Here is a 26,264-nt window from a genome sequence, read left to right on the forward strand (position 1 = left end):
TTGTTTTATCTACCAGATTTAACTTTCTTTCTTTCTTTTTTTTTGAGACAGAGCCTCAAGCAGTCGCCCTGGGTAGAGTGCCTTGGCATCACAGCTCACAGCAACCTCCAACTTCTGGGCTCAAGCAATTCTCCTGCTTCCACCTCCCAACTAGCTGGGACTACAGGCGCCTGCCACAACGCCGGCTATTTTTTGTTGCAGCCATCATTGTTTGGCAGGCCCAGGTTAGATTCAAACCCGCCAGCTCAGGTGTATGTGGCTGGCACCTTCACTGCTTAAGCCACAGGTGCTGAGCCAGATTTAACTTTTTTGAAGACAAAAAATGCTCAGCAAGGGCAAAGAGATCTAAACCACAGACATAAGGGCAACAAAACCAAAAATATTTTGTAAACAGGAAATAAAAGAATACCAACTTGTTAAATGACCAGATACAAGAGGCTTAGAGAAAAGAAATCAGCCCAGTGACCAGGGTGGTAACTTCACAGAGCTTAATGTAAAATGCAAAACTGAACCACAGATGTTTCCTGCTATTTACAGCAATTAAGAAAGTTCTGAGGTAGACAAACAAAATGAGTGTGCTTCATTTTCTCTGCAAGGTAAAATGTAAGCCAGAGCCATCCCAATTTGTATATAAATAAACAGGGAATGTCCTTCCCTCCAAAACTAGATCATTCTCCTTTTCCTCTTTCTCCTTAAGCGTAGAAACAAATCCATTTCCTAACATGCTTTATTATTATTCTGTCAATTTTTTATAGCTGTTCTCGACCTGTGGCTCGCGAGCCCTTTTTAACAATAAAAATACACTGTGGCATTAGGAAGGTTGAGAACCACTGTTCTAGCATATTGTCAGTGAGTTAACTCTGCTTACAATGATGGTTTTGTCACGTCACCCTCTTGCTTAAAACTCATGATTTTAATCCACAGGATAAAACTTTATTTTTATTTATTTATTGTTTGAGACAGAGTCTTACTTTGTCGCCCTCGGTAGAGTGCTGTAGCAGCACAGCTCACAGCAACGTCAAACTCTTGGGCTTAAGTAATTCTCTTATCTCAGCTTCCCAAGTAGCTGAGACTACAGGCACCCACCACACTGCCCGGCAATTTTTTTGTTGCAATTGTCAATGTTGTTTAGCAGGCCGGGGCCAGGTTTGAACTGGCCAGCCCTGATGTACGTGGCTGGCCCTAACCGCTGAACTATGGGCACTGAGCCCACAGGGTAAAACTTTAATTTCTTAGTTGAATTCTTAAGATCTACTACTGACCCCAGTTCATCTTTCCAACAGCTTTCCAACCTGCAGCATCTCTCCTCATCTAACTATTCCATAGTTGGCTCTGAGCAGCCTATACTTTTGCTCCTATGATTTTCCCTCAAAGAATTTTCTCCTTACTCTGCTTATTTAAACTTTACTCATTCTCTAAGCCCCAGCTCAGGAGAAGCCTTTGCTCTCTTCCCTTTACTATTTATTCTACTTACCTAGCTTCCAATCAAATATGAGCCCTTGTAACTGCTCTTGATTTCGTCAGTTAATCATGTGCTCATGGCCTTGTGTGTGATTATGGGCCAGGAATGGCAAAGATTTCAAATCCTTTTTTTGTTTTTGTTTTTTTGAGACAAAGTCTCAAGCTGTTGCCCTGAATAGAGTGCCATGATATCACAGCTCACAGCAACCTCGAACTCTTGGGCTTAAGCGATTCTCTTGCCTCAGCCTCCCAAGTAGCTGGGACTACGGGTGCCCACCACAGTGCCTGGCTATTTTTTGTTGCAGTCGTCGTTGTTTGGCAGACCTGGGCTGGATTCAAACCCGCCAGCTTTGGTGTATGTGGCTGGTGCCATGGCCGCTGAGCTACAGGTACGGAGCCAAAGACTTCAAATCTTGTATCATTGCTGAGAGATCAATTAGCTGCCTACAGAGCTATATTGAAAAGGATTCAGGCCCGGCATAGTGGCTCACGCCTATCATCCCAGCACTTGGGACGACAAGGTAGGTGGATTGCCTGAGCTCACAGGTTTAAGATTAACCTGACCCAGAGTGAGACCTTGTCTCTAAAAAAAAATAGCCAGGTGTTGTGGCGGGTGCCTGTAGTCCCAGCTACTTGGGAGGCTGAGGCAAGAGACTCATTTAAGCCCAGGAGTTGGAGGTTGCTGTGAGCTATGATGTCATACCACGGCACTCTACCCAGGGCAACAAAGTGAGACTCAGTATCAAAAAAAAAAAAAAAAAAAGAGGCTGGGCACCTGTAGCTCAAGTGGCTAAGGCCCCAGCCACATACACCAGAGCTGGCGGGTTTGAATCCAGCCTGGGCCTGCCAAACAACAATGACAACTCCAACCAAAAAATAGCAGGTGCTGTGGCGGGTGCCTGTAGTCCTCCCTACTTGGGAGGCTGAGGCAAGAGAATCAATCGCTTAAGCCCAGGAGTTGGAGGTTGCTGTGAGCTGTGATGTCACAGCACTCTACCCAGGGCAACAGCTTGAGGCTCTGTCTCAAAAGAAAAAGAAAAAAGAAAAGAAAAGGATTCACAGAGCTCAACAGGAATGTCAAACAAGAGTACAAAATCAATTCAATGTCTGCCATCAGCAGGGAATAGTAAATGGTAGGTTGTGTGCTAAGTCCATGACATCTCTGCTTCATCCAAGGTACCGGGGTATCCAAAGTTGCTGAGGCCTTCTTATTTGAAAAAATGGGGAATATGTAAATTCTTTCAATTAAAACATTGTTCAAGACAGGCATAGTGGCTCATGCCTATAATCCTAGCACTCTGAGAGGCCAAAGCAGGTGGATCACTTGTGCTCAGGAGTTTAAGACCAGCCTGAGCAAAAGCAAGATCCCCTCTTTACTAAAAATAGAAAACAACTAGCCAGGGCTTCTTGGCAGGTGCCTTGGACAGGCATTCCTGTCCTCAGGAGGCTGAGGCAACAAGATCACGTGAGCCCAAGAGTGTGAGTTTGCTGTGAACTATGATGGCAGTACGGCATTCTACCCAGAATGACAGAATGAGACTCTGTCTCAAACAACAACACCAAAAAGTGTTCAGTGGAATAGTGGGGTGAAAGTCAGATTATGTCATGTTCTGACATATGCAAACAGTGAGACAACTATGAAACAAGAGAAATATGACACAAGAGGTGGCATGATTAAGTAAATAGCTCTTTTAAGAAACTGGAACACCAGTACATGAAAGGGAAAAAGAAAAGTATTTTTGTTTACTTTATTACAGGTATTGTTACACTGTGCTTTTATCCGGAGGCTTTCGCAATAAAAGAAAACTGTATCTAAACCTTAAAATATTTACTTCCAGGATAAATGTTTTATGTACAGAGCAAACTCTCTTTCTGTAATTATTAGTAAAACAAGCATGGAACTAAAATGCAGAGAAACAAAGAACCAAATACTTTAAAATGTAGCCACCTCCTCCTGCAAAACCTTTCCTCCCAACTATCCTTTAATGTCTGAGGTTGTAGATAAAGGCAGGGAGTGGCAGCTACTTTTCTTGATCACCTCATCTTGGTTCATAATGCAGTTCCAGACTTAGTTCCTCAGAACATCATGGGGGAGCAGCCTGGGAATGAGACAGAGGAAACAAGATTGGGACAAAGCCCTGTTCTTTCCTTATCCCACGGGGGCTGACTTTGCTGTCCTCACCTATCTCTGGATTGAGGGCGAGGAGTCGGAAAACAAAAGATAAAAAAATGGTATTTATTGACTGCCTACTCTATGCTCGGATCTGTATTTTATACTTTCTTTTCTTTCAATGATAAGGACAGTTGGCTCTTCTCTTGCAGCCTCCTACAATTTATTCCCATTTAAGCTGGGATTCCCCCAGACTAAGAACTGGTTGCCATTTATTTGTGCCTGAATTTTCCAACCAGCCTAGATGCTACTTTTCTAGAATTTTCCTGAGGTTGAATCTATTACTAGAGTCCTAAATGACCCTAAAGACATTGCTTTGCCTTTTCACTTACTACCACCCCCCCTTGTTATTCATTCACCTTGTTTTTAGATTATTTCCATGTAGGTAAGAAAGTGGGTACTGACATGATACCTCTGAATTTATTTTATAATAAATATCATGAAATACTGTATTATAAAAGCAATCTTCCTAAGATAATCAGTTTCCCCTGCTCTTTAACATTCAATTCAAATAATGAGAAAATACATTATATAAACTAATTTCAAATAGTCTTTTTGTGATCATACTTAGAATTTAAATGTTTCCTTTTATGGGTGTTAAATAGGAAATCTTATTCCCTATCCACCTACTCCATCCTTTTAACTATTCACATAAGGAAACAAAATACAGATGACGTCACCCTACTAGTACCTGAACAATGACAATAATCTGCACAGATTAGCAAAAAGAAATAGGTTATAGAAACTGGGAGGAAAAAGTGATACATCTCACCAGGCACAAATGTATCTTTCTTTTGGATTTATACAGAAATATAATTTGTTCTTTCTTAAGTAGCCAAAGTGCTATCTCTAAATGGAAAGTAAAAGAACTATAAAGGGTCCTAGTGGCCTTGTAATTGCAAAGAAAGAAGCACATGGTGACTCTGTTTCTGTGGGTCACACTTACCAGATAAGAAGTGGTTGATCCCAAATCTGTATCTCTTACCAGGAAACTGTGAAAACCCAATTTTTTTTTTTTTTTTTTGTAGAGACAGAGTCTCACTTTATGGCCCTCGGTAGAGTGCCGTGGCCTCACACAGCTCACAGCAACCTCCAACTCCTGGGCTTAAGCGATTCTCTTGCCTCAGCCTCCCGAGTAGCTGGGACTACAGGCGCCCGCCACAACGCCCGGCTATTTTTTGGTTGCAGTTCAGCCGGGGCCGGGTTTGAACCCGCTACCCTCAGTATATGGGGCCGGCGCCTTACTGACTGAGCCATAGGCACCGCCCGTGAAAACCCAGTTTTAAGAAACCTTATAAATGCATAAGCCCTGACCCTTACCGTACACATGCTTTAATACACGGAAGGTGGCAAGATTTTAAGAAAGATAATCATTTTAATTGGTGATAATATCTCTTTATATTTTCTCTCTGGAGAAGAGCTATATTTGTAGTTTAAAATTCTATAAATATAAACATTTAAGTCATATATATGTATATATAAATGAGGGTACTAGGATAACATTAGATCGTATAGGGCCAAGGCTAATTTGGACCTGGTAAGCTTCTTTAAAACAAATTTTTTAAAGCCGCTCTATAGACCTGTGTGAAGTCAGATCCCACCTATTCATGAACATTCAGAAAGATGCTAAATCAAAGATGTTTGTTTCTGATCACCAAGTACAATTTCCCTCTTGGGAGTCTATTAGTTGTTCTGAATTTGTAATTTCCTTGAAGAACTGTCATTTTTAATAGGTATGTGTCTTGCCAGAATATGCTCACTTCATTTTGACAGTGACAGAAAGTTCACTAATGAAGTAGTTTGACCAGTTTCCTCCGAAAAAGCCTGAAGAAGGGAAAGACTGCATCTGAAAGTCTTCATGGAATACACAATGTGGTTCACCAAATAATAATTTCAAGAATTGTCATTTTTGTTTTGATAGTTCTGCAAACCACTACTGATGAAGGAGCTTTGCACATTTGCTTTGCCCTTTCGTCTTCATTTACCTGTCAGGATGAATAGCAGAGAGCACAAAGACCAGGAGAATGACATCCAGGGTGCCATCTGGAAAGGGGTAGGGTAGGCCGCCGTCACATATATCATGAACAAAGGCAGAGCACTGGGCTGCTCTGTAGGACGAGTGCGACTGTCATGATAAAGGAATAAAAAGCAAAAGCGGTTAGTAGACTTCTGGGATTTTTTTAAAAATACAAAGGTCAGATTTTCTACCTTTTCTCCCAGGAGCCTTTCTTCTGTAAATCTGAAGGTACTTTATTTCTAGTTTGGTATTGTTAGCTTATTTCAAGCTACCCTAAAAAATTAAGGCTAGCACTTAGACTTTTATAACAAATATTCACCATTCCTCTTTAAATTTAAAAGTGGAGGAGGGCAGACTTTAGGAGGCAGTAGACGGTATTGTTAAAGGCCTCCCCTGTGTTGTTTCTGAACTTAAATAAGTTCTGTCTGGAGCAAGTGTATTCTCTAACTTTGATATGTTAGTATCCTTCCTAACTATCCCTCTTGGTTTCTGGCCTTTCTAGTTGTTTGAGATGTACAAACGACTTTTATTTTTTTAGGGTAGTATCTTAGACATTAGCTTATGTCATTACTGGAAATAGTAAAAGGTCAGTTAAGAATGGTCACAGGTAACATATGATCCAGAAACATTTCAAAGGAATCACTTCAAAAGCAAATAAATGAGACCTTTACATGGGCTCTCTTTAAAGAAAACATAAGGCATACCTTAACCAGCTCCACAGCTCCTGAAGCAAAATCACAACAATAAAGAAAGGACTCCGGAATGTTCCTATGAAAATGAAAAAAATATTTAAACCAGAGAAGAAAGGAAAGTGTAGAAAGAAAGTGACTTGTAATACTTGTTTTTCGTTCTTTCTTTTTTTACAGTAGTCTCTTATTTTTTACACCTAGTATGCCATGAAGTCACAGGGCCTAGGTTCCAGCACCTCAGGCTCCTTTCCGCTGGTTCTCAGAGTGGGCTTCTCTTGGTGGAGAAGGTCGCACTACAGTTGAACCCAGGTATCTTGCGCTTTGGCTTCCTTCTTTATCTGATCTTTTCCCTTCACACGTTTCAGGAATCTATCTTGGCTCTTAGAGTGCTTAATATGCTCAATACCCACATTAATCCTCCTCGTGGTAAGAATCTTGCCCTTAACTTGTTTGTTCACAACAATGCCAACAGCATGCTGGGTGAAGCTGTAGATTCTTCCCGTTTTTCCATGGAAGCAAGCATGCAGGGCACAGCTTTTTGAACATATCCATTCCCTGGATGTCTGTAATATCACCCTTCTTGTATATTCACATATATGTGGCCAAAGGAACAACTCCACGTTTTCTAAAAGGCCTAGAGAACACTTCTCAGGTGTCTTTCCTCTTAACCTTTGTGTTCATCATTTTGGTGAATTACTAGAAGACAGAGCCCCTGGCTGAAAAGCAATATTTCTTTAAAAGAATTTTGGATGACACTGGGCTTGTCACTTCTTTTTAAGTATTATTGTCTGTGTTGGCGTATGGGTGTCTTGGTGTTTCCTATAAACCAGCACTATCTCAAACATTTTTCATATACAGGGTCTCCGTCAAACTCCTGTTCCCCCCCACCCCTTTTTTTTTTTTTTTGTAGAGACAGAGTCTCACTGTACTGCCCTCGGTAGAGTGCTGTGGCGTTACACGGCTCACAGCAACCTCTAACTCTTGGGCTTACGTGATTCTCTTGCCTCAGCCTCCAGAGCAGCTGGGACTACAGGCGCCTGCCACAACACTCGGCTATTTTTCTGTTGCAGTTTGGCCGGGGCTGGGTCCGAACCCGCCACCCTCGGCATATAGGGCTGGCACCCTACTCACTGAGCCACAGGCACCGCCCCCCCCCTTTTTTTTTAGAGTCAGAGTCTTACTCTGTTGCCCTTGGTAGAGTGCCATGGCAACACAGCTCGCAGCAACCTCCAGCTCTTGGGCTTAGGCGATTTTCTTGTCTCAGCCTCCCTAGTAGCTGGGACTACAGGCACCTGCCACAACACCCGGCTATTTTTTGTTGTTGTTGTTGTAGTTTGGCTGGGGTGGGTTTGAACCCACCCCCCAGAAGTTCTGATGCCCTAATATATACACATATAGATATATATGCAGATAGATAGATATACATACCTACATAGAGAGATGTATTTAAATAGCATGCAAATACTTCTAAAAAGTAATAAAACACTAATATATTAACTCAGTTATCTTTTCAAATTATGTCAACTTTTACTGAGTTTCATATATGTACCAAGCATTAGAATACAAAGTAGTGTATGAAAATATCCAGTAAAATGATAAGATTTTTGAGCCAAATTGACTGAGTCTGAATCCTGAATTTGTCCCTTATTAACTCTGTGGACTTAATTTCTCTAAGGCTCAGTTGCTTTATTTATAATTTGTGAATAAAGTAAATTTACCTATGTCATTTTTAATTGGCCTCCTCTGAACTCAAACATGTTCCGTATGGCCTTTATTTGAAATTCAGTAATGTGGAGACTTTACCTCGTTCATGTTTACATGGATGGAGCTGGAACATATTCTTCTTAGCAAAGTATCTCAAGAATGGAAGAAAAAGTATCCAATGTACTCAGCCTTACTTTGAAACTAATTTAAAGCACCCACACTTCCATATGAAACCTATAACCCAACTGTGGCCCAAGATGAAGGGGAAAGAGGAGAGGGAGACAAGGAGGGAGGGAGGATGGGTGGAGGGAGGGTAATTGGTGGGACCACACCTATGGTGTGTTTTACAAGGGTTCATGTTAAGTCTACAAGTGTAGAATATAAATGGCTTAACACAATAACTAAGAAAATGTGGTGAAGGCCATGTTAACCAGTTTGATGAAAGTATTTCAAATTGTATATAAACCAGCACACTGTACCTCATAATTGCATTAATGTAATGCAATGTAAATCACAGCTATGATTTAATAAAAAAAAAGAAAGAAAGAAAATATGAGGGCAACTGCTGAGGTACCACTAATATTCCATGTTTTCCTCGGGGTGATTGCTACATAGTTGTGTTTACTATGTAAAAATTCATGGAGTTGTACATGTAACATCTGTTTTACTTTATAATACATATACATTCTCTGACAGAATAGTATATACTCTTGTATTCTTCAATAAAATAGCTTTCTCCCCGCAAAAAAAAGAAATCCAGTAATGATACCTGGACCATGATTATCCATGTGCACATGTAAATCCTAAATTTTGTAGGCCAGTACCCTTCTTGGTATCACATAATCCTGGCATCATATTGCTTAGTACCATGTCTGCATTACAGAAAGAGGTTAATAAGTCATTAAATAGTAATTAACCCTAAGTATAGTCCTGGGTCTCATGGATTGTATAGTCTGGTTAGGGACATAAATGGTTTTATGCAACTTCTATGGGGTGTAGAGAGGGCTGGCATGTGAAGTGTTAAAGTTTTAAAACTTTTGAAGGAGGAGGATGGCCTTGTTAAGTGAGGAGAAGAAGAAATGGTATAAGGGTTTAGAGGCGGGAATCTCAAGGCAGGGACAAGACTGATTTTGAGAGCCTAAACTTGTATATGACAGGTTACAAAGATAGGCCTTGACACAAAATGAGGACTTCTAATTGATTCAGGAGGCATTTCAAGCAAGAAGTACCTCTGAATAAATATGGAATATAAGCACAAATATGCATTTAGCAAAAGCTCACTGAAGCTCATATCACATTTTTTTTTTAAGCATATGGTCTCTTGCTATTGCCCAGGCATAATGAATAATAATGAATGGCATAATGTGGCTAACTGGAACTTCAAACTCCTGGGCTGAAGCCATTCTCCTGCCTTAATCTCCTAAGTAGCTGGACTACAAGTATTTGGCTAATATGGGCCAACATCCTAGCTAATTTTTCTATTTTTTGTAGAGAGGAGGTCTTATTTTTGCTTTGGCTGGTCTTAAACTACTGTCCTCAAGCAGTCCTCTTACCTTAGCCCCCCAAAGTGCTAGGATTATAGGTGTGATCCACCACGCTGGGCCAGATTACACTCTAAAGGGTATTCATTGATGAATAACTGTGTTCACATATAATCACTCATTTAATGGAATTAGAGATTTGCATTAAATTTAAGATTCATCTAAATAAGTTAAAGTATGATAAATAGAAGTTGGTTATAAAAAGTTAACCAGTACTGAATCAAAGTTAAAACTTGTACTGTTCTGGTCTTTTCTCATCTGCCTTATATAAAACAGTATATTATTTCAGCACGTACCCCTGTTATTTCCGATGAAATCCACGTAATTGTGACTTGAAATTTGCTGTCTGGGTACATGTAAAATGTTTTCAGTTAATTTTCAGATGCACAGAACACTATGAGGAATAATGGTTAAAGACAAGGGCTCTGGAATCAGACTGCCTAACTACTGGTTCTATCACTTAGCATATGACCTTAGGCTAGCGATACAATCTCTCTTTAAGACTCAGTTTCCTTTTCTTTCCTTTTCTTTCTTTTCCCTTTCTCTTCTTTTTTTTTTTTATTTTTTGAGATAGAGTCTTATTATGTCACCCTCGGTAGAGTGCTCTGGTGTCACAGCTCATATCAACCTCAAACTCTTGGGCTTAAGTGATTCTCTTGCCTCAGCCTCCTGAGTAGTAGCTGGACTAAAGGCACCTGCCACAACACCCAGCTATTTTTTGTTGCAGATGTCGTTGTTTAGCTGGCCCGGCTGGGCTTGAACCCACCAGCTTTGGTGCATGTGGCCAGGGCCATAACCACTGTGTTACGGGCGCAGAGCTAGTCTCCTCATCTTTAAAATAGAGATAAACATCACATCTAGAATGGTTGGGAGGGCTGCATGGATTCTTATAGGTGAAGTTCGTAAAAAGGCACCTGACTCAGAGTAAGCACTCAGTAAATGTTAATCATTATTAATAACTGTTGTTGCTATTATTACCGCTATTATTCTTTTTCTTTTTTTTTTAATTTTTTTTATTGTTGCAGTTTGGCCAGGGTTGGGTTTGAACTCACCACCCTCTGTATATGGGGCCAGCACCCTACTCACTGAGACACAGGCACCACCCTCCTATTATTATTTTTAAAGGAGATTTGCCTCTGCCTTCTAGGAACTTGAAAACTAACGTGGTCCTCTAAAGACATCTATACAACTTAAAATGATTTTCTGGACACTGGTACATCTAGCTCATTACGAAGGGTCTGCAACCTACCTTTGGGCAGTAGTTACTGAATACCCAAAGATATAGAACAGTCTGGGAGCTAAAAGAAAGAACATGGCATTTGCCATGTATGCTACCAGGGTGGCAGCATGACCTTTGAGACTAAATTCCCACTGCATCAGCAGCCCAAGTTGAAGTCTTGTGACCACCCATGACTTTCCAGAGCCTTTCTGTAAAATCAGCTGACTGCCTTGGCCCTTCTCCCAGCAAGGTGTAAATATCACTACCACCACCATACCACCAAGCGCTCTCTTGGCAGGGGGTTTAAGAATTAAACGATCCTTGGAGAATGACATGACCTCTTAATTCCACAGATCTACTTATGGTAAAATATTCTAAAAATGTAAAACATTAATCCTATGCTCTCCAAAAGTAATAAAACATAATTTCTTAGATGGAAAAAAAGTCTAATCCTCCCTTTGGAAAGCTAATCACTGGCTGCCTTTTAAAGAATGAATTATCTCAGGTTATTGAGCTATAATGATTTCCAAAACATGAGTATGAGGAAAAGAAAGACACAGCCAAGAAGAAAGAGTTGGGGAGGGAGGAGTCAAGAGCTTGCAATTATAAGTCGGAGGGAGAAGTAGAGAGGGAAAAATATAGTGAACAAGGGGGCAATCTGAGATATTAATCAGTCAGTACGTCCTGAGCTTTAGTTATCTTTATCGTACTGTTAGGCAACCTGGGAAATGAGATCAAGATAAAATATGCTCTCTACTTTAAGGAATATAAAAAGCAGTTAGAGGGCGGCGCCTGTGGCTCAAGGAGTAGGGTGCCAGTCCCATATGCCGGAGGTGGTGGGTTCAAACCCAGCCCCGGCCAAAAAAAAAAAGCAGTTAGAAAGACAAGGCATAAAGAAAAGAAAACTAAATAATACCTTGAGATCAGTCATAAAGTCACACTTAATTAACTGGCAATATAGTATATTTAATCAGCATGTGTATTACAATTTCACACACCTAAGAGATCACGGGGGTAAAGGAACCTGGCTATATAGTATAAAGAAACAGAAATTTCAGCCCAGAAACTTGAAGAGGGAAAACAAAGATAATAAATACAAATAGAGAAAGGCCATTCAGAACTGTAAGTTTAGGCCGGGCGTGGTGGCTCATGCCTGTAATCCTCCCATGCTGGGAGGCCATGGTGGGCAGATTGCTTGAGCCCATGAGTTTAAGACCAGCCCATGAGTTCAAGAGCGAGACCCCACCTCTAAAAAAAATAGCCAAGCATTGTGGAGGGTGCCTGAGCTCCCAGCTACTTGGAAGGCTGAGGCAACAGGATTGCTTGAGCCCAAAAGTGTGAGGTTGCTGTGATGCCATGGCACTGTACCCAGGGGACAAAGTGAGATTCTGTCTCCAAACAACAACAACAACAAAACCCCAGAACTGTAAGTTTGTCAGCATCACCTGTGCCTGGCCACTTTAACTGGTTATCAGATGACATTGGGAAATCACTCACTATTCACAACATCAGGTTTTATAACAGTATTCGGAGAGCTAAATCCTAAATAATCAAAAATAAAGTGTCATGATGTTGGCATTATGTTAGTAATTGTTGAATGGAGGTGATGGGTATATGGAAATTCATTGTACTACTCTTTGCTTTTCTGAGTGCTTTTACATTTTCTTTTTTTTATATTTATTTATTTTTATTAAACCATAGCTGTGTAGTGCTTTTACATTTTCATAATGAAAAGTTTAAAAGATCACATCATTAAATTAAAAAACATGCATAGAGAGAAGACCAAAAGGAATTAAAACATAATAAAACTTGGTCAGTGGCTATGTTAGGATGGTGGGGTGGTGAGTGATTCCCCCCTCCCCCCTTTTCCTCTAATGGAAATGTTTTGCAGTGTGCTTATGCTGATTTTATGATGGAAAAACACTGATGTGTAAACTTCAAAAATTAGAACTTGTCAGACCAGCCACAGATAAAAGGTGTTTGAAATGTTTTGTGAGACGCGTCTTTTTCACCACAGAAATATTAAAACATGAAGGTTACATGGTTGAACAGGAAGGACGAGCCAGGAGAACATCTCTGTCCCAGTCATCTGCTTCTGCTTTTTTGAGTTGTAGGGTTAGTTGCTGCTACTGCCAAATGATTTCAAGCCTAGACACAGCGATCTGAAGTATAAAGATCTTATATAGGTATTGCTCCAAAAGTGATGACAAAATGAAATGAGGATTAAGGTTTAAGTTGTTTTTTTTTTCCTTTTTAGAGACAGAGTCCTACTTTGTCGCCCTCGGTAGAGTGCCGTAGCATCACAGCTCACAGCAACCTCCTGCTCTTGGGCTTAGGCGATTCTCTTGCCTCAGCCTCCTGAGTAGCTGGGACTACAGGCACCCACCACAATACCCAGCTATTTTTTGTTGCAGTTTGGCCGGGGCTGGGTTTGAACCTGCCACCCTCAGCCACCATGGGGATGGTGCCCTACTCACTGAGCCACAGGCACTGCCCAAGGTTTAAGCTTTAAACTCACTTCTCTATGTGTAAAATGACACCTAAGTACCCAGGAGGAGAAGAAAATAATCTTGAAGTTTAGTGATTCGCAGCTCTTCCTCTATACTTATTTTCTGGTCCATATAAACAAAAGCTTAAAAAATGGCTTCAACCCGGTGGAAAACCCAGGGCCGGGAAAAACTATTTTCAGAATAATTCCAGGTCACATGAAAGTAGACACTAAGACTAAGACGTTTCTTTTGAAATTTGCTGTAGTCATTGTTTGTATAAGAATTAAGAAAACCACTGGCATATACATGATAATGTTTTTCCAGAATTTCTTAACATTCCATAAATATGTAAAAGTCTATCTAAGAAAACTCTAACTCACCGCAAGGTGTTCAGAATTGGAAAAACACTATTTCCAGCCCCACAGCCGACCTGAAATCAAAAGGATAAACACATATCATGAAAACAAGATTAAATTTTCATCACCAATGTCAGCTTTTCTATTATTAAAAAAATGAAACCAAAAAGAAACTTACTGGATCTCTGGGTATGGCAGAGTTTTCTAAACTCAAAAGCAAGTGACATGAATAACACTGAGAAATGTAACCATGAAGACATTTAAATTTTTTACACACCAAAACCCAAACAAACCAAATTAGAAGGTGACCAACATACTATGAGAAAAAAATATTTGCAATAAATATGATAAAAGGTAGTGGTCATTAACAAAAACAGATAAGCAAAAAATAGAACGTAAAAGAAGTACAAATACCTTCTAAGCATTTCGACCTATTTAATAATCAAAGAAGTGCAAGTTAAAAGAAGGTACAATTTTTGTCTAACAAAGTGTAAAACACTAAAATAAGAATATTCCAGGCTCGGCACCCGTAGCACAGTGGTTACAGCGTCAGTCACGTACACTGAGGCTGGTGGGTTCGAACCCGGCCCAGACCTGCCAAACAACAATGACAACTGCGACCAAAAAATAGCCAGGCATTGTGGCAGGGGCCTGTAGTCCCAGCTATTTGGGAGGCTGAGGCAAGAGAATCACTTAAGCCCAAGAGTTGGAGGTTGCTGTGAACTGTGATGCCATAGTACTCTACTGAGGACAACATAGTGAGACTCTGTCTTAAAAAAAAAGAAGAGAATATTCCAACCAATGAGGATGTGATGATATATACGCTGTCATGGAATTGGTATTAGTACAACTTCTTTAAAAGCAATCTGGCAGTATGTTTTAGGTGCATTAAAATTTTTCATACATTATAAACTAGCAAATCTAAACCAAGACTTATTTTAAGATAGGGAAAACTGCTTATGATACAGTGTTAATTAGAAACAAAGCAAAACCCTAAAATACATGTATAATATAAACAAAAGAACAAAAAAGTCAATAAAATGTTAAAAGTGGTTAAATCCCTTGTGTGTGGGATTGTGGATAATTTCATTTCTCTATTTACTCTTAAGCAAGTTCTCTGTAATCAATATGTGTTACCTCTATAATCATAAAGGTGGGGGTTAGTTTTAAAAATAGAAAACCAGATTATAGCAAATTATGTATCTCGTTTATTTGTATTTTACCTAAAAAGGGGTAATAACAGAGACAGTAAATTTAAGAGCAAAGCTTTATTAGTATTTGAAACTGCCCTTAAGTTAAAATGAAAACAGATGATTTAAAAAAAAAAAAACAACCAAAATGAAATTAAATCCATAAACTTAAACTTCAGTGATTAAAGATGTCTTTTAAGGCCAGGCACCGTGGCTCATGCCTGTAATCCTAGCACTCTGAGAGTCTGAGGTCAGTGGATTGCCTGAGATCAGGAGTTTGAGACCAGCCTGAGCTATAGCGGTACCCCGTCTTTAAAAATGGCTGAGTGCCTATTGTCCCAGCTACTCAGGAGGCTGAGATAAGAGGATCTCTCAATAAAAACATATATATATATGTATATATATATATACATATATATTATTTATGCACAAACGGATACTGAACACTTAATTGAGATTTGATCATTTTCCACCTATAACATCTAAATTGTTTTTATTTATTTATTTATTTTTTTTTTGTAGAGACAGAGTCTCACTTTATGGCCCTCGGTAGAGTGCAGCGGCCTCACACAGCTCACAGCAACCTCCAACTCCTGGGCCCAAGCGATTCTCTTGCCTCAGCCTCCCGAGCAGCTGGGACTACAGGCGCCCGCCACAACGCCCGGCTATTTTTCAGTTACAGTTTGGCCGGGGCCGGGTTTGAACCCGCTACCCTCAGTATATGGGGCCGGCGCCTTACCGACTGAGCCACAGGCGCCGCCCAACATCTAAATTGTTAATAAAATAACATGGAATATACATTTTCAAATTATTTGTCACTTCCCATGTTTGTCCCTTGAGTACAGTACCTCTAGTATTCTGAAAGTGGCATTGCTACCAGGAAACAATTCAGTCTTCAGAGCTCCTTTTCTGTGTTCAGAGTCTAAGTTGCTTTTACCATCTGAAGGGCCAGAACTTTTCTTACAATGATATTTTTCTTCAGGCATAGTAGAGCAGTGCATTCTTGAGGAACAATATGCAGTCTTAGTTTCTAAATGATCCCATGATGATTCTCCCACCTTCTCTTTAGTTTCTTGATCAACTGGAAGAATTTCAGGAAATTCTCTCAACAGCCAATTGCGATCTTTGAAAAACTTATTCTTATGAATTTTGTAAAATGTGTCCCAGTATTTACTAGCGTCATTCTCATACTTAACTAAAATAAAGAGAAAAAAATTTATATCATAATGAATTATATTTACTATTAGATACTATTTTAATAAATACATATAAATTACATATGAATATGTATTACTTATCATTTATATCAATTATATTTACTATTGAATAATTTTAATTTATCCAATAAAAGGTTAAAATTACAGAGCTTTAATTCTCTCAAAATATGTCAGTGTATGAAGTATTTAGTCCTACCATTATAAATCTGCTTCTGTCTTAACAGTTTGAACAATAATTTATTCATTTTTATTTTGTTTTACAGAAGCAGTCCTGCTATGTTGCTCAGGCTAGACTCAAGCAATCCTATCTCAGCCTCCTGAGCAGCTGGGACTCTGGGCATGCACCACCACACCTGGCAACACATTACTTTTTTTTTTTTTTTGTAGAGACAGAGTCTCACTTTATGGCCCTAGGTAGAGTGCCGTGGCATCACACAGCTCACAGCAACCTCCAACTCCTGGGCTTAAGCGATTCTCTTGCCTCAGCCTCCCAAGTAGCTGGGACTACAGGTGCCCGCCACAACGCCCGGCTATTTTTTGGTTGCAGTTTGGCCGGGCCGGGTTTGAACCCGCCATCCTCGGCATATGGGGCCGGCACCCTACGGACTGAGCCACAGGCGCCGCCCTACTGTTTTTTTTTTTTTTTTTTTTTGAGATAGAGTCTCACTCTATCACCCTGAGTAGAGTGCAGTGGTGTTATCACAGCTCACAGCAACCTCAAAGTCCTGGGCTCAAGCAATCCTCCTGTTTCAGCATCCTGAATAGTTGGGACTATAGATGCCTCCACAACATCTGACTAATTTTTTTCCATTTCTTACTGGGGCTGGTCCTAAACTCCTGAGCTCAAGCAGTCCTCTGGCCTCAGCCTCCCAGAGTGTTAGGATTATGAACTTGAGCTACTGTGCCTGTCCAAAACACATGACATTTCTAAAGTGCTTTCAAAAAACGCCAGGGCTTGCTTTCTAGGGATACAGAACAATTTCCAAGATAAAATGTTAGGTAAAAGTGCTAGGTATATAATGCATATATTATGGAACCGTTATAAAAAAAGAAGAAGAAAAATACATGTGTGTGCACATACAGAAACATATGTGCATATAAACATACCTTTACTGGTATAGGTACAAAATACTTTTCGAAGGATAATCACATAATTAGTAATACTGGTTGCCTCTAAGGCAGGGAAGGGAGTGGCTGGGGAGCACAGTATGAAGAAGAATTTTCATTTAAATTTTAATCCATGTGAATTTAACATCTATTCCAAAAATAAATTAAACCAAAAATAAAGTTAAGAGACTCATTTCCTTCATGATTTTAAAGAAGCCCCTACCCTTAGAACAAGCAGTTGCTGAAGGCAGGTTCATCTTTATTACGGGGCCCTGTCCTGAGGTCCTTTATAGGTTTCCTTTTCTTCTTTGCAATTTTATCTTTCTGGCCTTACACCATGAATCTCTACCCATCTGGCCACAAGACTTCCTTCCCATGGCGGATGAATTGTATCTGGCAGCAGGACTGCTATAAAGACAGAAATTTCCATCTGTATTTAAGGTCTCAGGAATGAAAGTGGATCTCTGTAACAAAAGCATTATGTGATGTTAAGTCCAAAACATGCTCACTTCTGGACAAATGGAAGGAAATCTATTTATGGTCAATCCAAAAATGTATGTTTATCTTTAAAATAGTTCTATTTGATATACTGTGTATGAAAACAAAATGACATTGTGAATATCAGAGTCAAGAGAAATTATAAAACTGACAAATTTGCCTGAGGTCTTCTTAAACCTTCCCTTAAAACAGTGGTTCTCAACCTTCCTAATGCCGGAGATGTATTTTCATTGTTACAGAGGGGTCGCGACCCACAGGTTGAGAATGGCTGCCTTAAAAACTTGTCAGGGCGGCGCCTGTGGCTCAGTGAGTAGGGCGCCAGCCCCATATACCGAGGGTTGTGGGTTCAGGCCCAGCCCCGGCCAAACTGCAACAAAAAAATAGCTGGGCGTTGTGGCGGGTGCCTGCAGTCCCAGATGCTCAGGAGGCTGAGGCAGGAGAATTGTGTAAGCCCAGGAGTTGGAGGTTGCTGTGAGCTGTGACTTCACAGCACGCTACCGAGGGCGGTAAAGTGAGACTCTGTCTCTACAAAACAAACAAACAAACAAAGAAAAAATAACTTGTTTTTGTATAATAAATTCACTTCATGCAGGTAAAAAATTTTCTGCCTAACAAAAGAAGCCACCTAGGAAGACCTACATTTAGTCAAATCTCTAGTATTTGAGTTCCCAATATCAAGCCTCTTGTGAAGAGAGTTTGAGCCTAATAACCAGTAACTAGAATGTACTGCGATGCAATACCTGGATTAGTTTGTGGGAATATTCTTTTAGGAATTAACTGGGGTCCGGGGTGTGCAGGGGAGTAACCTGACAAAAAGATGCACATAGCTGTTCTACTTGTGTTAGGAAAAGGTGAGAAATAACTCAAATGCCCAACAACATGGGAGAGAACAAGCAAACCACGCAGGTCAAAACAGGGCAAATTTAAAAATGAAAGATAACAATGTTAAAAGAAAACACACAGAATAGTATATGCAGTGATGGCGGCTCTAAAATTTATTTAAAATTCATTCACAACAAGCAGATGAAAGCTTGGAGCAATGGGAACAATTTAATGATTATTAGGCAGCTCTCTCTTTTGGAAAGTTGCATAATAATATCTACCTCTTACACAAAGATAAAGAGTTCTTCACTCAACTTGCCTACAGAGTTTCCTCATTTGACGAGGGGACTGAAATAGAGCAGCATCGCTGAGGCCTGTGTGAGCTCTAAAAATTCTATGGGCTTTCCTATTAAGTTACATGAATTTAGGGAGAACATTAAACATTATCAAATCTTGGATCAGACTGCTGTTTTAAACATGAGTCTGTACTACTGTTTCAATTTTTAAAGTGTAAAAAGAAAATGAATCTGTAGTAATGTGACTGCAATCTAGTTCAGATACCAAACCTATCAAGCATCTAAATCAACTCTAGCCTCTGCAGTCTGTAAAAAGAACTTGATGATTATTAGATGACAATAGTCAAGTTCTTAATATATACACTTTCAAGCCTTGTTCAAGTATTTCCCAGTCAGAAATTAGGAGAAAAACATCAAACAATTATATAAATCATTATACCCGCAGTGGTACTACTAAAAAATACTAAAAAATAATAACAATGACATACACTAGGTGTTTGGTATGTGCTCTACACAGTATATTAAATGTTTTATTTATTTATTTTTTTGAGACGGAGCATCAAGCTGTCACCCTGGGTAGAATGCTGTAGCATCACAGCTCACAGCAACCTCCAACTCCTAGGCTCAAGAGATTCTCCTGCCTCCCCCTTCCAAGTAGGTGGGACTACAGGCGCCTGCCACAATGCCCAGCTGTTTTTTGGTTGCAGCTGTCGTTGTTTGGCGGGCTCGGCCTGGATTCGAACCCGCCAGCTCAGACGTATATAGCTAGTGCCTTAGCCGCTTGAGACACAGGTGCTGAGCCAGCTTTATTTGTTGTTTTTCTTTTTTCTCATTTAATCCTAACAATGTCTTTATAAATTATTTCCAATTTGTAGGGAAAGAAATTCTAGGTCAGAGGGGAAAAAAAACATTTCTCCAGATTACTCAGCTAGAAAGAGCAGAGTCAAGACCTGGACCAAGTCCATCAAACTCTTAACACTCACATTGTTAACCATTACACTACACTGCCTCCCTAACACAGAGTCAATATGAACGCTCTCCAATATCTCTCTGAAAATAATCTCTGCTCTCCTGATTATTACTTTCCTCTCAATTATGAAGCATCAAGTTCAAATTAAAACCTCAGCGTGGCTTACAATTAGTCTAAATAAGTTGTAAAAATAATGCTGATTGAAGTTAACCTTTAGGCTTGGCAGCTATATCACAGTGGTTATGGCGCTGGCCACATACATCCAGGCTAGCGGGTTTGAACCTGGCCCAGGCCAGCTAAACAATGACAACTGCAACAAAAAAATAGCTGGGCGTTGTGGCAGGTGCCTGTAGTCCCAGCTACTTGGGAGGCTGAGGCAAGAGAATCGCTTAAGCCCAAGAGTTTGAGGTTGCTGTGAGCTGTGACGCCACAGCACTCTACTGAGGGTGACAGAGTGAGACTCTGCCTCAAAATAAATAAATAAATAAAATAAAATAAAGTTAACCTTTATTGAATTATATAAAATATAAACAATGCTGGGCGGCGCCTGTGGCTCAGTGAGTAGGGCGCTGGCCCCATATGCTGAGGGCGGAGGGTTCAAACCCAGCCCCGGCCAAACCACAACAACAAAAAAATAGCCGGGCGTTGTGGCGGGCGCCTGTAGTCCCGGCTGCTCGGGAGGCTGAGGCAATAGAATCGCGTAAGCCCAAGAGTTAGAGGTTGCTGTGAGCCGTGTGACGCCACGGCACTCTACCGAGGGCGGTACAGTGAGACTCTGTCTCTACAAAAAAAAAAAAAAAAAATATATATATATATATATATAAACAATGCAAGGTTATATGAGGAAGAGCAATAGAACGTAAAATGTTCTGTGAGAATTAGATGGGTTTGTGGACCAGAAACAAAACAAAGAAGCAGTTCCAGCTGGCTGGAATTTGTTTGGCTTTTTAAAATTGTGCTTTGAGAAGTGTTTCCAATCAATGCTGGTAACTTCATAGTTCCCAATAATGCATGACAACTTCTGAGACCCCACAGAATCTCACACTTACATTAATAATGATTATGAAACAAGAAACACCTTCAGTGCATGATTTAATTTCTTGAACTTCAAGAATATCTATGATAACAGAGGAATTGGAGGAGTTACTGCTCTGACCATGAATAAAAAATGTAGTTTTAAGCTACTGCTGGCTTGTGGGGGCTCATGCCTGTAATGCCAGCAGTCTGGGAGGCCACGGTGGGTGGACAGTTTGAGCTCAGAAGTTCAAGACCAGCCTGAGCAAGAGCAAGACTCTCTCTCTACTAAACATAGAAAAACTAGCTGGGTGTTGTGGCAGGTGCGTGTAGTCCCAGTTACTTGGGAGGCTGAAGCAAAAGGATTGCTTGGGCCTAGGAGTTTGAGGTTGCTGTGAGCTAGGATGCCAGGGCACTTTTGCCAAGAGCAACGGAGTGAGTCTCTATCTCAAAAAAAAAAAAAAAAGCTACTGTTAACTCACCATGAATTATCAGGTTAGTAATGATAAAAGAATGCAGTGTGGAGAAATCTGCCCTGTCTTTATTTTGTGTAACTGACCTAAACAGGTGTATTAATGATAAATCTTTCTTGGAGGTCACTTTTTTTTTTTTCTGTTTCCTAGGTTGGTGCTTCAGTGAATTGCTCTATGCCAATAGCAGTAAAAGGGATATAATGATTTGTCCACCACAGCCAAACGACTTCTCAATTATTCACTTATTAAATTCAATACTACTGAGGAGAAGAAGGAATATGGCACACTAACCATCCCTGAATATTCAAAATTCACTCTGAATCACGCTGAACATCACAACCAGGACACTGAATTAAGCCCTTTATGTATCTAACATATAGGATATGATTAATAGGAATTATGAAAATTTATTCTAAGTTGCCATGTAACAAAAAGCAACTTAAAATTATTTTTGTACATCAATTACACAAATATCTGAGCTCTCAAAGTTGGAAATTTCCACATGTCACTGATAAAGAAAACTCTAAGGTTATGAAATTAAAAGTGTATTTCTGAGAATACCGCATAAAATTTTAAACAACCAAAGCCAACATATAAACACTCTAAATTTATATATATAAAACACCCTATATATATATATATATATATCTTATAAATACCCTAAATTTATCGGCATGAAACTTAGCTAATCTATTTTTTTCCACACAGAACATTCTCTTAATGTCAAGGTATTCACAAATTAGGGTATAGAGAGACTGTTATTATTTTGCTTGACATAAATAACTTACGCTAAGTAGACAGTTATTTACAAGGATATTTTAAAGTAAAAATAGCAGCTGCTTTTATTATTAAGTTTTAAAAACCCATTACATTTGCAAAATAAGCAGATGAGCTATCACATACTGGATATGTTTTTAGGAAATCATCAAATATAATCATGTTACCTCCAAAACTGCCAAATGTATCTTTCTTATTTCTTTGAATTAACCTGTTTTTAAAACAAATATGAACTATAATAAAATTGAAAAGGAATTATAAAAGGAAATGTGGAATTAGAAATCATAAATCTGGGAAATCTAATTGAAAGAAATATTACTAATGAGAGCCTAGATGCTATACGTTTTAATCACAGAAATGAAACATCAACTGTCCTGCTGCAAAAGACTATTATTTGAGAAATGAAACATCAACTGTCCTGCTGCAAAAGACTATTATTTGCAACGCGTAATTTCTTACTTTCAGATTGTGAGGGTATTTCCTGGCTTCGGTTTTCACCAACCGCTGAGACAATAGGTAAGAAATGGGAAATGGAAGTGACAGGAGAGCCTGACACACGCAGAGACCAAAAGAAATGTGCCAGAGAGTTGGACAGCTTGGGAGGACCACCAGAATTTCCTCCCAATGGCATTAAAATAAAGTGAGGGAAGACCAATAAACAGTACCCCTACTGTATCATAATATGCACATGAAATACTTTGTGATGGGAGAAAACTGGCTCTTGCAAGGACTTAGGACTCTCTTGGATGAGAAAAGAAAAGTGGTTAACAGAGGCACTGGCAGAAGAGCCAGGTCAAGACTTCCCTTGGGTTATGGCACAGTTTTTGGATGTAGAGCTTTTATTATTTGTTTTTATTTCAGATTAATATGAGGGTACAAATGATTAGGTTACAATGTTTGTGTTTGTCAGGTTAAGGTCCCTGTTGTAGTCGTGTCCCACACCCAGGAGGTGTGCCATATACTGTGTAACATTGTGTTCATTAGGTGAGAGCACACCCCTCCCCTTCCCACCTCCCCTGTCCCCGTCCCCCCTCCCCCCAACTTGAATCACATTGAATTTTTCTCCTGTGTGGGCATGTATTAGTTTATCTACTGGCTTCATATTTGATGTAGAGCTTTTAAACAATCGATTCACTTTGACCTATATCTATCAGAGGCATTAAATATCCAATGAGAAGCCCCACCCAGGGTTCTGCAGACTGGTAGGTCTGTAATCCCTAGCAGAAACTGCCGTGGGTGGCTCTCACTGTAATGTCCTGTCACTCAACAAAGTTGATCAGAACGACAGTTTTCTTTCTTTGTCACCCTCCAGGCAGCCTCAGTTACTGCTCTGTGCAACACTGCTCAAGAGCAGCTGTCCCCTGACACTTAAGAAGCCCATCACACACAGCAGTGTTACAGGGGGATGCAGAGGGGACCTGGCAGAAGCTTCTACTTCTTTGAATCATCTTGAAATGGAATTTTTTGTTCTGTATCTCCTCAGCAGTCAGAAAACTTGCTCAGAAAAAGACTGGACATACTAATAAGCAAATCAAATAGTTCAAAGTGGTATCATCCGCCTGCCTTTTCTGCTTCTATAGAGAGAGGCCAGTCACCACCTTTCTATTTCAGTCACACTATGGTTCTGTGGGAACTGTCATTTTCCTTTACTGCGGTTTCCAAGGCCTTAAAATAACCTTCTCATTAGCTTCACTCAAGTTCATTGTTAGCATAAATAGGGCAAAATAGGCAGCCACATACAGAGCACTTTAAGGGAATATTATCAGCACTGTTTATCTATGTCTGTTCTAAACAGAAACATTGAAAATAGGGTGAAAAAAATCTTTTGTTTTTGTATTATCTGGAAATATACTATGGATAATTTTGAACTTCCTGGAAATAAATGAAGATGACTGATAACTTTTAATTCAGTTTAGGCTTGACTCTGTCACATCCAGGTGGCCCCTAGCAGAAGTTTGAGTAATGTGGAAAATATGTCTGTGCAGCTGCTGGCAAAGAAGCAAAGTTATTCTTCCTTAGAAACAGTGTGACAGAGTTCCTGCAAAGGAATGCAATGTTGGCTGACTTGTAAGCAGTGCTGCCAATGGTATGTACCCTCAAATCCAAACCCAACACTCCCTGGCCACATTCCACCCTGGGACTGCAGGGCTGGAACTCATAAAAATAGAATGATTCCATGGTGGATCAGGTGTTCTTCTTTCCTGTCCACCTTCCAGGGCACATTAATGCTCAGGACAAAGATGGAGAACTAGCTCTAAGAAACAGCAAATGATACCTGAGTACAAGATAGGAACTTACCCCCTTCATTGGTTAAGGGCAACTAATGAGGGCTGTCTCATTAGCTCAGTTTCCCCAGCTACCTTTGTCTTCAAATTCAGGCCTCAATTGTAGACTAAAGTCAATAGAACCATAACCAACCACTAGTGGGATTAGTGATTTTCACTGTGCTTGGCTTACACAGAGGAATGCAAACATCTTTCCTTGGAAAACTTTAGGACAGATGATCAATTTAGAAACAAATTCTACTCCAGGGTTGAACAACTTTTTTGTAAAGGGCCAGACAGTATTTTATTTTATTTTTTTTGTAGAGACAGAGTCTCACTTTATGGCCCTCGGTAGAGTGCCGTGGCGTCACACAGCTCACAGCAACATCCAACTCCTGGGCTTAAGCGATTCTCTTGCCTCAGCCTCCCGAGTAGCTGGGACTACAGGTGCCCGCCACAACGCCCGGCTATTTTTTGGTTGCAGTTTGGCCGGGGCCGGGTTTGAACCCGTCACCCTCGGTATATGGGGCCGGCGCCTTACCGACTGAGCCACAAGCGCTGCCCGCCAGACAGTATTTTAATCTTTGTCGGCCATGTACAATCTCTGTGCAACTACTTCCCTCTGTAGTTATAGCTCAAAAGCAGCCATAGACAATATGTCAACAAATAAGTATGTCTGTATTCCAATAACACTTTATTTATAAAAAAACAGGCAGCAGGCTGGATAGGTGATAGCTTGCTGATCCTTGCACTAAATGTTATACTGACATTGCTATAAGAGTGACCAGGAAATCGTGATGACTAGAACCAAGCTGTTCAGGCAAAAGTAATCTATTATATTAGAAGCCAGAATGGTGGTTGCTCTCTGTGGGGTGTGAGGGGTTGGAGGGAGTATTATAATTGATAAAAAGCATGAGAAAGTTTCTAGGTTACCTGTAATAATGTTTCTTAATGGGGGTGATGTTTACATGGGTGTATTCATTCAATTTGTGAAAATTCACTGAACTATGTGAGAATTCAGTTGGAGTTAGATACATTTCTGCATCTATCTGCTACTTAAATTATTTTTTAAGTAAAAAGAAAAAATAACCAATATATTTTAAGGAGAAATTATTTTAAGAGAAATCAGATGAAAAATCCTACACAGAGAGTACAGGCCTATGTAAAGAGAGATAGAGAGAGCCCTAGCTGGGAACCCATAGGCAAAGTGTCTGTGGGTTCCCCTCGAGGGAACCTCTGTTTAAACAACTCCAAGGCTGGGCGTGGTGGCTCATGGCTGCAATCCTAGCATCTGGGAGGCTGAGATGGGTGAACTGCTTGAGCTTAGGAGTTTGACACCACCTTGAGCAAGAGCAAGACCTCATCTTTACTAAAAATAGAACAAACTAGCCAGGCTTAGTGGCGTGGGCTTATAGTCCCAGTTATTCAGGAGGCTGAGGCAGGAGGATCTCTTGAGCTCAGGAATCTGAAGTTGCTGTGAGCTATGAGGCACTCTACCCAGAGAAACAGAGTAAAAAAAAATAAATAAATAAACAAACGGGCGTCTGTAGTCCCAGCTGCTCGGGAGGCTGAGGCAAGAGAATCGCATAAGCCCAAGAGTTGGAGGTTGCTGTGAGCCGTGTGACGCCACGGCACTCTACCTGAGGGCGGTACAGTGAGACTCTGTCTCTACAAAAAAAAAAAATAAACAAAAATAATAACTTTGCTTCCTTCCTTTCCCCCAGCACTTGGCAACCACCATCTTATTTTCTATGAATTTGACTACTTTAGATACCTCATATAAGTGGAATCACATGGTATTTGTCTTTTTGTGACTAGCTTATTTCACTTAGCATAATGTCCTCAAGATTCATCCATGCTATAGTATGTGACAGCATTTCTTCCTTTTTAAGGCTCATAATATTCCATTTCATGTACCTATTCAATCAATGACGAACATCTGGGTTGCTTCTACTTTTTGCCTATTGTGAATAATGCTGCTATAAACATG

At 40.1% G+C, this 26,264-nt stretch overlaps 1 protein-coding gene across 7 annotated transcripts in view; it reads right to left on the minus strand.

The window, feature by feature from the left end:
- Positions 1 to 26,264, minus strand: part of METTL8 (methyltransferase 8, methylcytidine) — a 125,229-nt gene that overhangs the window by 8,994 nt on the left and 89,971 nt on the right. For all 7 annotated transcript variants that reach the window (XR_008381308.1, XM_053598080.1, XM_053598077.1 and 4 more), the window contains 4 exons: positions 15,685 to 16,031; positions 13,671 to 13,720; positions 6,353 to 6,416; positions 5,617 to 5,756 (listed from right to left, as the gene is read on the minus strand). Coding sequence is in view for 6 of the 7 variants with exons in the window: in XM_053598080.1 (XP_053454055.1) it covers positions 5,617 to 5,756; positions 6,353 to 6,416; positions 13,671 to 13,720; positions 15,685 to 16,031 (601 nt within the window). In the remaining variant the exon portion in view is untranslated. The remainder of the gene's footprint in view (positions 1 to 5,616; positions 5,757 to 6,352; positions 6,417 to 13,670; positions 13,721 to 15,684; positions 16,032 to 26,264) is intronic.

This window comes from Nycticebus coucang, chromosome 7 (genome assembly GCF_027406575.1).
Source record: "Nycticebus coucang isolate mNycCou1 chromosome 7, mNycCou1.pri, whole genome shotgun sequence".
In the NCBI taxonomy this organism is placed as follows: Eukaryota; Metazoa; Chordata; class Mammalia; order Primates; family Lorisidae; genus Nycticebus; species Nycticebus coucang.